This window comes from Oryza brachyantha, chromosome 4 (assembly GCF_000231095.2).
Source record: "Oryza brachyantha chromosome 4, ObraRS2, whole genome shotgun sequence".
NCBI lineage: Eukaryota > Viridiplantae > Streptophyta > Magnoliopsida > Poales > Poaceae > Oryza > Oryza brachyantha.
In genome coordinates, this window is record NC_023166.2 from 117,572 (window position 1) to 131,124 (window position 13,553).

Genomic DNA, 13,553 nt, shown 5'->3' on the forward strand with positions numbered 1-13,553 from the left:
AAAGTGAGAATATAATTTACCTTTAATTTTTTAAACAAGAATCCACGTAGAAATACAATTAAGAATAAAATGGAATCACAATGGCGTTGAGATTCCATTCCTACTTTCTTTTAATAAAAAAGAAACCAACATATGCTTCGTCTGAATAAGACATAAAATTCACGTCCAAACTCGGATTTCATTTCAGTCCCAACCTGACAACAACAGCACCACTTGTCACCGTTCACCGCAATAAAAAAATTGAAAAAAGGAAATTAAAAGGTTCTTATGACCCATTGTTGTGTACTATTTAAAATTAAATATCTGCATCAAATAAAAATTTGAGAAGGGAGTATGACTCAACAAAATTAGTTGAAAATGTGGGTTTAACATGCTTCTATCTTCCTATTTAAATTGTTTATGACATTGACCACAATTTACTATATATATTAAAGAACATTAATTTTTGGTTAAATAGCCTAGCATGTGCTGAACTTAGGGGTTTAACTAGGTATATATATATATATATATATATGCTTTTTATACATGCAAAGTATGACTTAGGGGTTTGCACCAATTAAATAAACACAATGCATACATGTGGACATCGCAATTTAAACCTTCATGCATAATACCATCTTCTATGCTTTTACCATTACACCTACGAAGGAGTGATTTTTATCATTTATCTAATTTTTAGGAAAAAAAACTAGTTATCCTTTTCGAAGTCAGTCTTAAATTTTATAGGCCAGTTTATGTTGTTACCCTTAGAGCAAGCATAATAGCAGGATGTGCAAAATGTTGAGATGGAGAAGAGATAGGAAGAGAGAGAGGAGAAGTGAGATCTAAGCTTATAGTCGGTTCGGGCATAAGAACAAAGAAACTCCGTGAGAGAGACAAGTGGATTAATGATAAAAAGTTAATTACTATATGGGTGGGCTGAGAGAAGACTGTAAAGAGTATTGCAGCCAGCTTGCTGACTATATTATTAGTCTTGCTCTAAGGCCTTGTTTAGTTCCTAAAAATTTTCGTGTTCAACCGTTACATGGAATATTTAGACACATGTATAAAGCATTAAATATAGTTAAAAAATAACTATAGTTACATCGAATATTTATGAGATAAATCTTTTGAGCCTAATTATTCCATAATTAGCCATAACTGCTATAATAACTCGCATATGCTAATGACGAGTTAATTAGGCTTAAAAAATCATCTTGTGGTTTTCTGACAGTCGTTGAAATAGTTGACCAATATCATAATCAAACATGCAATATAATACCCAACCCAAAAATTTGAGCGAGCTACACGCCCTAAGCATCGGGAGCCTCAACCAGTGGTCTCGTTCCACAATACCGCCAGTAGACCACACTAGTTAATGGGTGAATACAGTACAAGTTGAAGAAGTCACTGGTACCAAAGTGGTCGATTCCAGTGAGGACAGGGCTGGAGAACAGGACACATGTACATCTTTCTCTGGCTGTAGCAGTACGAATAGGATGGAGGGTAGCGCGGCCGGCTCAGCGCATTCAAGCTAGGAACGAAAATGAATCCACAACACAACTGTACTACTCTATTCCTGCCCTGCTAGCTGAATCATCTGTAACTAGAAATGTTGCACGGAAATTTTATATGGAACAATTATTTTAGTGATATTAGCCATAAATAAAAAATTAATTTTGTTATAAATTATTTTAAATGAAAAATGTGGTCTCGCTGCACGCCTACGGCCAACAGTTGCGCCAGTCTATTTTTTATAAAGTTTTTTTTTATCATACCTAAATCCATATGAAATATCCTTAACCTTTTTTCTTGACATGTTAGATCAAGAATGCTAATGAAGTTAAAGTGGAGCTAGAGTATTTTGTCAGGATTAGGCAACTCTGATAACCTCCTATGAAATAGATGTTTAAATGAACTAAACAATGAAGATTACATTATAAATTAAGCAAGATACATGTGCATATTACTTAGCTCCGCCACTAAATGATGATACATGTGACACATTTTCTAGCTCCGCCACTAAATCAAGTTTTCTCCTTTTCTGTATCACATGCATATTACTTAGATAATTGATGAGTTTTTAGTTTTATATTGTGGAAGGATATGATATAGTTTAAATATTACATTGTTTTACAGTAAATTTGTGTTTCACTCTATAGATAGACACAAAATAATTTTAAAATACTAGATATCTGTATTAATATATAGATATATACTTAGAAAAAAGCACGTGTGTTGCACTGGGTTAGGTTAGTTTTAATTGTGTAAATTAAAATAAGTTTTGAAAAATAAATTATACATTGAGTTAGGAATAGTAAACTCTGGTCGACATACAATTGATTTGAGAAGTGCCGTTGCTTCGGGAAGCTTATAATTGAGAATATTAAATTATGCTCAATACTATAAACACATTAAATAAGATGGTTGGTCTTTCGACAACGAAAAAAATGGTGACACACTAAAACCTTTTATGTTATTTTTAATCAAGTTCTATGGGTCCTTAGTCTTTAATTTTTTATCCAATACAAAATTTTAATTTTAAATATTGGCATATATTGCATAAGAACCTTTTAATTTTCATTTTTTTACCTTTCTTAGTTTTTTTATCTTTTTTATTTTCTATTTTTCCTTTTATTTTTTTCTTCTTTCTTTTCCATGCAAGCCATTCTTCTCTCCATACATGCCTGGTATGTCGTGCAATTTTAGAAAAAAAAATAGATTGAATCTGATTTAGGCGTGAATTTCATGAATAGAAAATATTTATATTCATAAAATTTATACATAAATAAAATAGTTATATGTAGAAATATCTTCGCTCGTTAACTATATACGACAATCAAAATAATCTGCCATACAATCACAATAAAATGATTTATTTTGAGAATTTATATTTATTTAGTGACAAACGGAACTATAAATTTATATTAAAATATATATTTTAACAATTAGTCACATGCGCTAATTACAAAACCAGCCCTCCTATCCATCGGGCCACATACCAGTTTTTGAACAGCAAGGCGCAAATAGTATATATATAATATATACACATATATTCGCCAGGCCAACACAGATGGCTACGCAAGCTCCATTCCCGGGCGACGGTGGTGCCACGTGGCCCAATCACTGCCCAAGAGAACTTCCAAGATTCAATATATATATAGATTTGCTAGCCTGACACTACCCATAAAAAAGTTTCAAAACTATTTTCTTTTATAAATCTATGTCAAAATAATATCTGAAGGTATTATATTTGCTAGTATAAAAATTATTGTTGAGTATCTCAAGGTATTAAAAATTTATACTATTACCTTTAGATAATTTCTATAGACCATAAAATTTCTATTTACAAAAACAAAGTCAAATCAGTAGAGCTAGGAACGATATCGATATTGCTACTACTGGAGCATTTCAAAATATTAGAGATGAAATTATCATAATAGAGTTCCAGAAAGGACGTATTATAAAAACAAGCAAACCATAATCATGTTTATATCATTTTCTTTGATATTTCACATGAAAATGATATACCACTGAAACGATAGGAATACAAAATCTTATACTCCCTCCAATTTTCTCTTGTTTGACACCGTTAATATTTTTATCTATGTTGTCTTATTCGGAAAATCTATATAATTATTGACTATTTTACTATGATTTTATTTATTACTAAAGTAACTTTAACTATGATTTATAATTTTACATGTTTGGATAAATTTTTTGAATAAGACGAAGGGTCAAACGTAAATAAAAAAGTTGATGACGTGACAAAAAAACCGGAGGGAGTGCCATTTGCGTTCACTTTAGGATAATACGGAATCATTCTTTTTTTCCTATTTTCATTTTAAGCATATGCATAAAACACCGTCTACTATGTTTTTATTTGAACTATCTCATTTCTACTCCTCCATCTGTTTCACTCTATTTCATACTGTAAGATATTTTGACTAGCCCTAAATTGGTCTATATCAATGGGTGTGTATATATATTAGTATCTATATAAATCTAGTCAATGCTACAAGTACTCATATTATGGAACAGAGGCGGTAGCATTTATATGAATAAAATGGCCGATAAAATCGAAACGATATCTAATATGATTTGGGATTTCTACATATAGTTTTCACCCCTTACCTCATACTCTGTCTATCTTGTACTCCTCCATCTCATAATACTAGATGAAACCCCACGCGTTGCGGCGGGCACATTAGAAAAAATGAAATATGCATGTAAGCATGAACAATCAGATTGTATTGTTTGAACCTAAAAATAATTTGATAGACAAAATATGCCCTAAGTAAGAAATACTTGAAACGACATCAAGCTCATAAGCTAACAATGTGGAGATCTTTTTTACTCCTTGTAGCATATGATGACTTGGAAACATTAGAAGCAACAAAAACTCCTTCAGATTTAGCAATATGCACACATAATATTAAAATGTATAAAAAAATTACAAAGGAAATAATGGAGATATAAGTGAGTAGTTCTTCTACCTAACCAAACAGGAATATAATATAGTATACAATTTCAAAAGTGAGTAGTTCTGCTACCTGACCAATTAAATGTGATATTTGCATCATCAATTGCTAAAAGTGCCAAGCATGGACAACTCGTTTCAAGTCCAAGGAGTTGCAAATTTATAGTCACTATCACAACACCTGTCAGGCTTATAATGGAAACATTGCAAGCAAAATATTTTTAGGAACAGCGAGATCTTCACCAGATAACTGGGTTTATATAAGCTGAGTTAAATTTATGCAAATATAAAAGTAAGTTTTCTTTATTTGGTTACAGAAAACTGAAGGTAGTAAATACTGTAAGCTGGAAACAGTAGGTATCTAGTAATAGTATATAAGTACTAAATCTCATTGTTTTTCACAGTTTCTTCATCGAGAATGATATGCATGTGAGGAAGCTTATTTTTCATGTAATTCAGAATGTGAGCTAGCATATAATCCTAGAGTATTCTAGGGCAAAAAAACGGCGGGCAATTCTGATATCTGGATGTCTGTTCTTCAAGTTGTCCAGATACCAGGTGTTGGCTCCGTGTGTTAATAATTCATGTCCTTGCCTGTCAAGAATGGCTAGCATTCTAGTTGAGAACAATGATCTTACTGTCGTTTATTGGGCTTCTTTCCTTTTTGATGTTTGAGTCTCTGATTCATCTTCATCTTTGGCAGACATGTTTTGTTCATCACCATCATCTTCGTCACTATCATCGCTATCATCTTCAGAGTCAGATGAGCTGCAAGTGAATGACCTTCCTGTAGGTGGGAAACCGTTCATTGTTGCTTCAGCCACCTCTACACCTTTCTCTGAATGCAGATCAGCTACACCAAGAAGCAAATCCTACAAAAACAGAATTATTTGCCCATTGATTAGTACAATTGAACTGTACCCCCATGATTTCGTTTTGAGCAGATAAATATTATTTGATATATCACAATGATCTATTTGTTTATTTCAGATTATTGCTAATAATCTAGATTAGCATATTCCTAAGTGGAAACAAACAGGACCTAAGACAATCCAGTTTACCATCTCAATATATTCCTTCTCATTTCCTGTAAGCGCTTCTATATCATACTCTTCAGGACGCTTATTCTGAAAATAAATTACATAAATTGTAGTTTATTAACAGCAAAAACACCCATCTAATGTAATATCAGCTAGAAACATACTTTTACATCGAGCTGCAATTTATCGTTCGCCTTTGCCATCTCTCCCAAGAAATCTTTCGCTCTTCCAAGAACAGCCCTCCATTACGACACCCAAAACAAACGCAAAATTAGGTGAGCAAGGCAGAACATCATTCAACTCTATGGGAACAAACAACCTGTTACATAGTAAAAGTTTCTTACCGTGATCAGAGCATTGTGTTTTTGACGGGTTAAGTGGGGTAAAAAAATCAACATGCCAGCACACTACTGACTTCTTTTCTCGAACAACACAGCATTGACTTGGAAAAAAATCAACGTATATATGTGTAATCCATCCAAATTTGCTACCGGCCCGTTATTTCAGCCGCCAGTACTATGGATTATAAAACGAGGACAACACACCCTAAGATTGCCATTAAAGGACAAAACACTTGGGGCTGGTTCAAGTACGCCTCCATGTAATACTGGGCACACAGATCGGCCATATCTTGCAAGGATGCATTTGAGATGATGTATCAACGACCTGAGGGAGAGTGGGGAGCAGGGAGCGCTTGCCTGGAGTGAGCTTTCCTCGGACTTGAGGGGGTCGAGGAGAGGACGACCTTGGCGACAACGGGGTTAGCGTTAGCGCTGGCCATATTGGAGGGGGCTCTTGTTGAGCATGTTCTCCCGCCGCCACCATGCCACCACCGAATCCACCACGTCCATGCCGCCACCTCGGCCCACGTCTCCGGCGGAGTTAGGGGCGCTGTTTTGGGTGCTGTGGTCCGACTTCTCCAAGTCCGGCGACGTCTTGGCGCGTGAGTGAAGGCGCGGAGAGAACGGCGCTGTCTTTAGACCTGGATCTCGCCTCGGACGCCCGGCGCGACGCCATGCGAGGCGGAGAAGGAGGGGCGCTGGAGAACGGAGAGAGAACGCACCTGGCGGCGGCGGCATCGGGGCGGAGAAGGAGTACGGGAACGCATGAGAAGGAAGTGCAACCGCAAGTGGGCTGGGCTTCACGCATTACCAATCGTCCATATTAGATCCGACGGCTGAGATTTACGGGTGACGTGGCTCAACCACAGTTTACCATTGGGTCTTAACTATATAGAAAGAAGGGATAAGGGAGCATGATCTTCTTCGTAAAGATTATGGAAGCATCATTACTACAAGTCATGAAGGAAAAAATAAAATAGTATAAAAGTTAATTGACAGGAGATAAAGTGGTACAAAAGTTACTAAATAGGTAAAGAATAAATTAATGTAATATAAAATTTGATTGATGAGAAATGAAGTATTGTCTTGTCATCACCAAACCCCTTATATTGTGTGATAAATTTAAATGGTATAATGTAACATCTTGAGATTTCCCTAAGCCAAGAGATCAAAATTTTAAATGAAATTAAAAGAAGTTGTTTTTTTTAGCCAAGGGTTAATTTAGTAAAAGAAATTATTTAATTAATTCAACCCAAAGGACGTTAATACATGTTTTCGTGTTTGTCATGTCAAAATCATTTTATTGGACGTACAATTGAAATATCAAAAATATCAGCTTAAAGTTTTAGCGAATAAAAGTCGTTGAGAGTTAATTTAAAGTCGACAACCTATTCTTTTCACTTTTTTGTGTGTTAGTCGTGTCAAAATCATTTAACTTGAACACAAATGTCAAATCTTGGCATGAAACCAACTTTCCTATGGCTTAAATTCAAAATTAAAATTGAATTAAATCGTCTTAAATACTTCAGCCTTTTTTTACTGACAATTATAAATTTACCATAAGTTTCAAATGTTCTCGTGACATTTCTTAGAAAATTGCAAAAATTCTACTAAATCTGTTATTCCAGTGGCATCCTTCCATATAGAAAAATGATCATAAATTTGCAAAAGCACCTTTTCTATTTCAAAGATGCCACCATATAATAATTAATAGAGTCACCAAAGGGACTACAATTGTACTTACTCTTAATAAAATCATTAGTTTTGTAATTATTTTGTCATCTTTCATCCAAAATCGACTACATACTTTCAAGTATGCATGAATGTAAAAATTGATAATATTGAAATATTAACCTGTGTGTTGCTAGTTTATAAAATTCATACTTTTTATAATTGTGTGAAATCACCTTTTTTTAAGGCATGCAATTAAGATCACATATATGTATCTCATTGTCATACCCTGAGTTTTATCCTAAGCCTAAAATCATAAAAGAAATTGTTAAATAACAATTGGCTTAATTAACTTAGAAAAAACCTCTCTAAAAGGAATTAATTTAATTAAATCCAAGTCCGAAAATCATTAACTGGATTTAAATTCAAATTACAGAGTATAAAATTTCGCTCCAAAAGTTAACTTAAAATTCGGCAAAAGCAGGGCTTTTCTTTTTCCTCATTTTCCCTCCCTTTTTCTTTCTTTTTTCCTTCTTTCTCGAATTGAGCCGAAGTCCAATTTCCCCCCTTTTCTTCTTCTTTTCTTTTCCTTCTTTCATCCTTCTTTTCCCTCCCGGGCCGGCCCAGTCGACCGGCCCACCACCCCTGCTCCCACGCTTGCCTCCCTCCTCCCGCCTGGGCCACCTGCCGTTCGGCCCAGCTCGCCACCCGCGGCGAAATCTACCTCACCTCGTCGGCTGAGCCAGCCCGTGCCGCCGCCCGTGGCCGAGTGGGGCTCCCTCCGTCGCCGCCTCCCTCGCCCGTGGTCATTTTGGCCTCTAACCGCCGCCTCCGCCCTAGCAGCGCCACCCCCCTATAAAACCCCTGACCGCCAGCGCCGCAGCGCCCATTTACCGAGCCGCCGCCACGCCCAAATCCACCACTGCCGATCGATCTCGCGCGCCGCCGCCGTTCTCGCTTGCCCCCGACCATCACCCCACGTTCCACTACCTCGCCGAGCCCGCTCCCACCGCTGGTAAGCCGCCGTCATCCCCTCTCCCCCTCTCTTTTCCTCTCCGCACGCTACCGCCAAGGCCGCCGCCGTCACCCCTCCGCCCGCCATCATCTTCGCCTGGCCGTTGCCGACGCGACCCCGCCATCACCAGGGTGCACCCGCCCTTCGCCGCGTCACTGCCGTCTCCTCCCCGCGCCCGTCGGCCGACGTCCTCCCCACCGCACCGCCCGCCAATTGCTGCCCTTTTACGGTCTGTGCTGCCTGGCAGTCGCCGCCCTCCGCTGCTCGCCACCGGTGCCAAATCCCTCCCCTGCTCGGCCGAAGCCATCTCCCCTCCTCTCTGTTCTGTGTGGCTGGCCAGTGGGGCCCGCATGCCTGCCAGCCACTCCCCTCTCTCTCCCTTTCCTACGGGGCCCACCCGTCAGCCGCCACCCCTCCCTTCCTCTCTCCTCTCCTCCCCAGGCCCACATGTCATCCTCCCCTCGCCCCTCTAAAATTCATAACTAATTCATCGGGTCTCCGTTTAAGTCCATTTAAATTTCATTAAATTCATAAAATTGCCAAGAATCCATTAAGAATACTTTCTTGTGTTGTTTCAGTAGAGTTTGTGTCTATTTTATTTATTTTGCGTTTTGTTGCTTAGATTTGAAGCCCGTCGACGCACCGATTTACTTCGAAATCGTCGCCGAAGTATCCCAGGGACCAGAAAAAGGCAAGTGGCATTCATCTTTGATCATATTGAGCCTACTATTGCAAAATCTCTGCTTTATTTATTCAAACGTGCATTATTTCAATTAAAGTATTTATTGTATTAACTTTTTGGGTTACCTATTATTATGCTGTTGTTTATCCATTTTGATTCATGTTACACCATGGGTAATTTAAATAGAGATTAGGCCTGGGTTTAATGCTTAGCCGTGCTTAGAACTAGTAGCTCATGGGATCACACATTAATCATTGCTAGTCATGAATAGTTGTTGATGATCATTTAATATCCGATACATGTTAATGCCAACTAAAATATTGATAATGGTGGGTTGTGGGTGCATGGTTTCGAAAGTCGCACCCATAACAATTAAGGACCGGTTCATAGAAAACCCTGGAAGTTATTTCCGTACTAACCACAAGCCAGAATGGGCAACGGTAGGATTTGAAGTGTAATTTTAAAGTATTCGACGTACCCAGGCAAGGATGAGCGTGATGGAGTATGGATGGGAGTCGTGGTTTAACGATGGCCTATGCTGCTTTCGGATTCGCCTAGGCATAAGAGGGGATTGTCCAACTTGGTGTAAAGGAGGGGGCGAAACCTGAGGTATGGTGCGATTGAATAGGGAGGGTTATGCGATGGGTCCTATTGTAGTTTCCTATCTGATATGCCATGGTGGTATGTCGGCGCACGTTCAAGTATAGTGGGACTATATCTTGTGGGTATATTAGTACACTAGAGTAGACCTATTCGAATAGCCATGCCCACGGTTAAGGGCGAGCTGCCAGATTCACTGTGATTAGTCTAACCTTTAATGACTTGGGTAAACTGGCTTTCACTTGGGACTACTGCAACGTGGTGTAACGTTGAGTAGCGGTTGTACCTGCTGCAACATGGTGTAACGTTGGACAGAGATGTGGTATTTTACAATTGTTATTTACTTATTTACTCTTTTATTTACTTATCTACCTTTATTTGGTTTAATCCCTATTGTTTATTAAATGTTGCTTTATTGCAACTAACCTTAGTCTATCTTTGATGATTCTTTGCATCATTTATTACTCTCCTTTTCCGTGCTACATGTTAAGTACGGTGGTTTGTACTCAGCCTGGCGTAATTTCCCCCTTCAGAGCTGGAAGTTGAATCTGATGGAGGTGACTCTCAGGAGTAGGCTGTCCGTCGCCGAAGTTTGCCTATGGACAATAGCCATGCCCGCTGGAGCTAGTTTGCATTATCTTTCCGCTGCATTTTCGTTAGATTAATGTTATTATTTCAGTTGTTTCTAAGAACGATGGTTATGTAATCAACATTGTCTTTTTATGTACCCTGACTGGTTCTGTACAGGGATTTTTAATACACAATTAAGTTCAGAAATTCGTGTGAGGAATTTCTGAGCGTGACACTCATTTAAGTACTAGAAAAAACTAATTTAATATTCTATTTTTAAATTTGTGTCATTGCCTTTTGTGATCCGTTCGTCTTATGAAAAATATAATTATTAATTATTTTATTGCGATGGATTTATTTCTATATGCACTTTAAGTATGACATAATATACAAATCAATGACATTAAATAGAAAAATAAAAGAGGAAGTATATACTTATCTTAGCTTTAGAAACGTTGACCAAACAGGAACATGCGTACGTGTTTCCAACATAACGCGTGCTTTTGCGAGATATTATAGGGTTTAATTTAGGGATTGAGATCGGGTGCACCCGTAGCAACCACTGCACCACAGGATATAAGCCTGCTATATGTTTATGTGGAGGAGAGAGAGGATGTGGGGCATATGAACCAAAAAACTCAGTAAGAGTGGTATATGGGTGGACTTAAAGAAGGCTATAAGAAATCTTATAGCTAGCTTGTTGGCTATATTATTAGTCATTTATTTTAGTAATCAACTGTGCACAATTAACTTTACAGTAATATTTACACAATAGTAGCATGAAATGAACCCATGAATAGTAGGGGCTGATTGCTAAATGCCACAGTCATAAATGAAAATTAATTTATGATAAAAAAATTATATATATATATATTCTTAGCGGTTTTTAAATCAATGATAAAATAAACTTGATAGCAACCCTAAAATCAACTCCAAATTATTCTACCTGACTTTTGTGGTAATCGAGCTCATATGCTAAAACTATAATTAATACTCCTAAATTTTTTTTATTTGATATCGTTGACTTTTGTATATACGTTTGACTTCTCATTTTATTAAAAATTTTATATAAATACGTTAAATTATAAGTTATATTTAAAATTAAATTATAACAAAAATAGCTAACAAAAAAATTAACGGCCTCCATAAAAACAATGGAATACTTCAACTACGCCGGATCTGGATGGCGGGTCTTAAGACCCATACAAGTGCGCACACATATGCATGTCATGCTCATATCCGCCGACCCATAACAGATATACATATATAGTTATACACTACGTAGTTACGGTATTTCGGTTATAATTTTTGTTGGCCGGTTGACAATAATTTTTAGTGAGCAGAAATACGAATGGTCATTTGAGAGGAGGAGCGTCGGATACGAGACCATTTTTACGAAGTCCATGGTTTGAAGACCATTAAACCCGCTTCTTTTCGTGGCCTAAATAGTAAGATGGTATTTGGGACAAGAGGCTAAACTTTATCCTTTTGTCTCATCAAATGTTTAGATACTTATTATAAATAACAAACATAGACTATTAATAAAACATATCTATAATCTTGGACTAACTCGTGAGACGAATCTATTGAGCCCAATTAATCCATGATTAACATACGTGATGCTACTGTAAATATGCTCTAATTATGGATTAATTATACTTAAAAAAATTATCTCGCGGATTAGCTCTTATTTATTAAATTAGTTTTTTATTAGTGTCTATATTTAATACTTCAAATTAATGTCCAAATATCCGATGTGACATGAAGTTAAAAAGTTTAGCCTAATCTGAAACAACCCCTAAATTGCGCAACAGTACTAGATGCATGTCAACGTGGCAAGCAACACATGGAATACGTGTGCAGTACTACGACGGTTTGGATCTGTATATAATTTTATTTACAATGTGCGAGCAACAAATTTATTTTATAAACATATATACGCTCCACAAATAAACTACTTAATCCATAAATTGACCCCAAAATAAACAGGTTGAAGCATTTGCCCAAAACTAGTACGATTGCGGAACTGATAATAGCCAGTTCAAGCCATAAACTGACAGTGGTGCTATAGTTTGAAATTCATTTTTAGACCTGAAAAATGTTCTAATTAAATTGCCTACCAATTGGTTTATATTACAAGTCGTTTTATGTTTACCTTAGGTCAGATCTTTTTAATTTGACCACATTTATAACATAATACAGTAACATTTTCAATACAAAATAAATGTGTTGTAAAAAAATTCAATCGTGGTTTTATTTAAACTAATTAAGTATCATAAATATTAGGATTTTTTCCGTAAATTTGGTTAAATTTAAAGCCAGTTGACTTTAGATCAATTGATATATGTGTATATGACTGTGTGTACATACATGTGTATGATTCTGCCGTAGCCTTCTTGCGTATATATAATCGATCAATTGATGTGTGTATGTATATGATGCGATGAATGATTGGCCAACCGGCCACGTCTATCCATGCATGAGACCTCCAATTCAGTTAGTGCACCGACCGCCGGTACGTCCAATTGACAAGAAAAAAAAATACAGTACTAATTGAAAAAAAAAAACCATCACCAACTGGCAACTGCCAAGGGATACGACAATTTATTGTCGACCATACATCAGTGACTAACTGCAACCTTCTCTGTTCATAAACTATCTTCTTTTATTTAGTGGGACAGTAGGTTACTGTAGTCATCTTAAAAACCACATGGCAAGTGTTAAAAATCAATTAAATATCTGCAGGAAACTCAAATTCTAACCGAAATCCATGGCTCGCCAGTGGCCAGGAATAGATCAAACTGAGGCGCTATATTGTTGTGCTATTCAACATATATCATGTGGACTCTAATTGAATAATTAACTGTTACTGAAAATAGCTGCAATACTACATCATAAGTCTGAAGTCTCTCTTTGTCATTGACATTGACAATCTGCTTTAGTGTAACAACTAGTAAGTAGGATGAAACGGTCTTTCTTTTGTTATTAAAAAGTTACTATTTATGTCAAATGATAAACAACGCTATATTTTTGATAGAGATATGACCTGAATTTTAACATGCAGTGTATTTGGGTTATGATATTAGTTTTCTAATATGATTATTAGCCTTTTTCTATTAGTAATCAAAAGTTTCCTAACAAGGCTTGTAGTATCTTCATATCAAGAACTCTTAGA

General features: G+C 36.7%; 1 protein-coding gene across 3 annotated transcripts; it reads right to left on the reverse strand.

The window, feature by feature from the left end:
* Positions 1-4,746: 4,746 nt before the first annotated feature.
* LOC102715107 (nucleosome assembly protein 1;4-like) lies at positions 4,747-6,561 on the reverse strand. 3 transcript variants are annotated; one of them, XM_015836421.2, is made up of 4 exons: positions 6,198-6,561; positions 5,664-5,739; positions 5,521-5,586; positions 4,747-5,331 (listed from the first exon to the last, which is right to left on the reverse strand). In XM_015836421.2, exons 1-4 carry the CDS (start codon positions 6,278-6,280, stop codon positions 5,104-5,106), a joined length of 453 nt encoding a protein of 150 aa, XP_015691907.2. In that variant the 5' UTR covers positions 6,281-6,561; the 3' UTR covers positions 4,747-5,103. The 3 variants fall into 3 exon arrangements, with proteins under 3 accessions (XP_015691907.2, XP_015691908.1, XP_015691909.2); XM_015836423.2 differs by having other exon boundaries at positions 4,752-5,331; positions 5,844-6,561; XM_015836422.2 differs by lacking the exon at positions 5,521-5,586 and having other exon boundaries at positions 4,750-5,331.
* Between the last annotated feature and the right edge of the window lie 6,992 nt (positions 6,562-13,553).

Excerpts from the sequence above, each read along its gene's own strand:
- LOC102715107 (XM_015836421.2), bottom strand. The coding sequence starts at position 6,280 with ATGGCCAGCGCTAACGCTAACCCCGTTGTCGCCAAGGTCGTCCTCTCC. Across the intron at positions 5,740-6,197 it reads CCGAGGAAAGCTCACTCCAG|GGCTGTTCTTGGAAGAGCGA; the intron begins GCAAGCGCTCCC and ends GTCGTAATGGAG. Across the intron at positions 5,332-5,520 it reads AGAAGGAATATATTGAGATG|GATTTGCTTCTTGGTGTAGC; the intron begins GTAAACTGGATT and ends CTGTTTTTGTAG.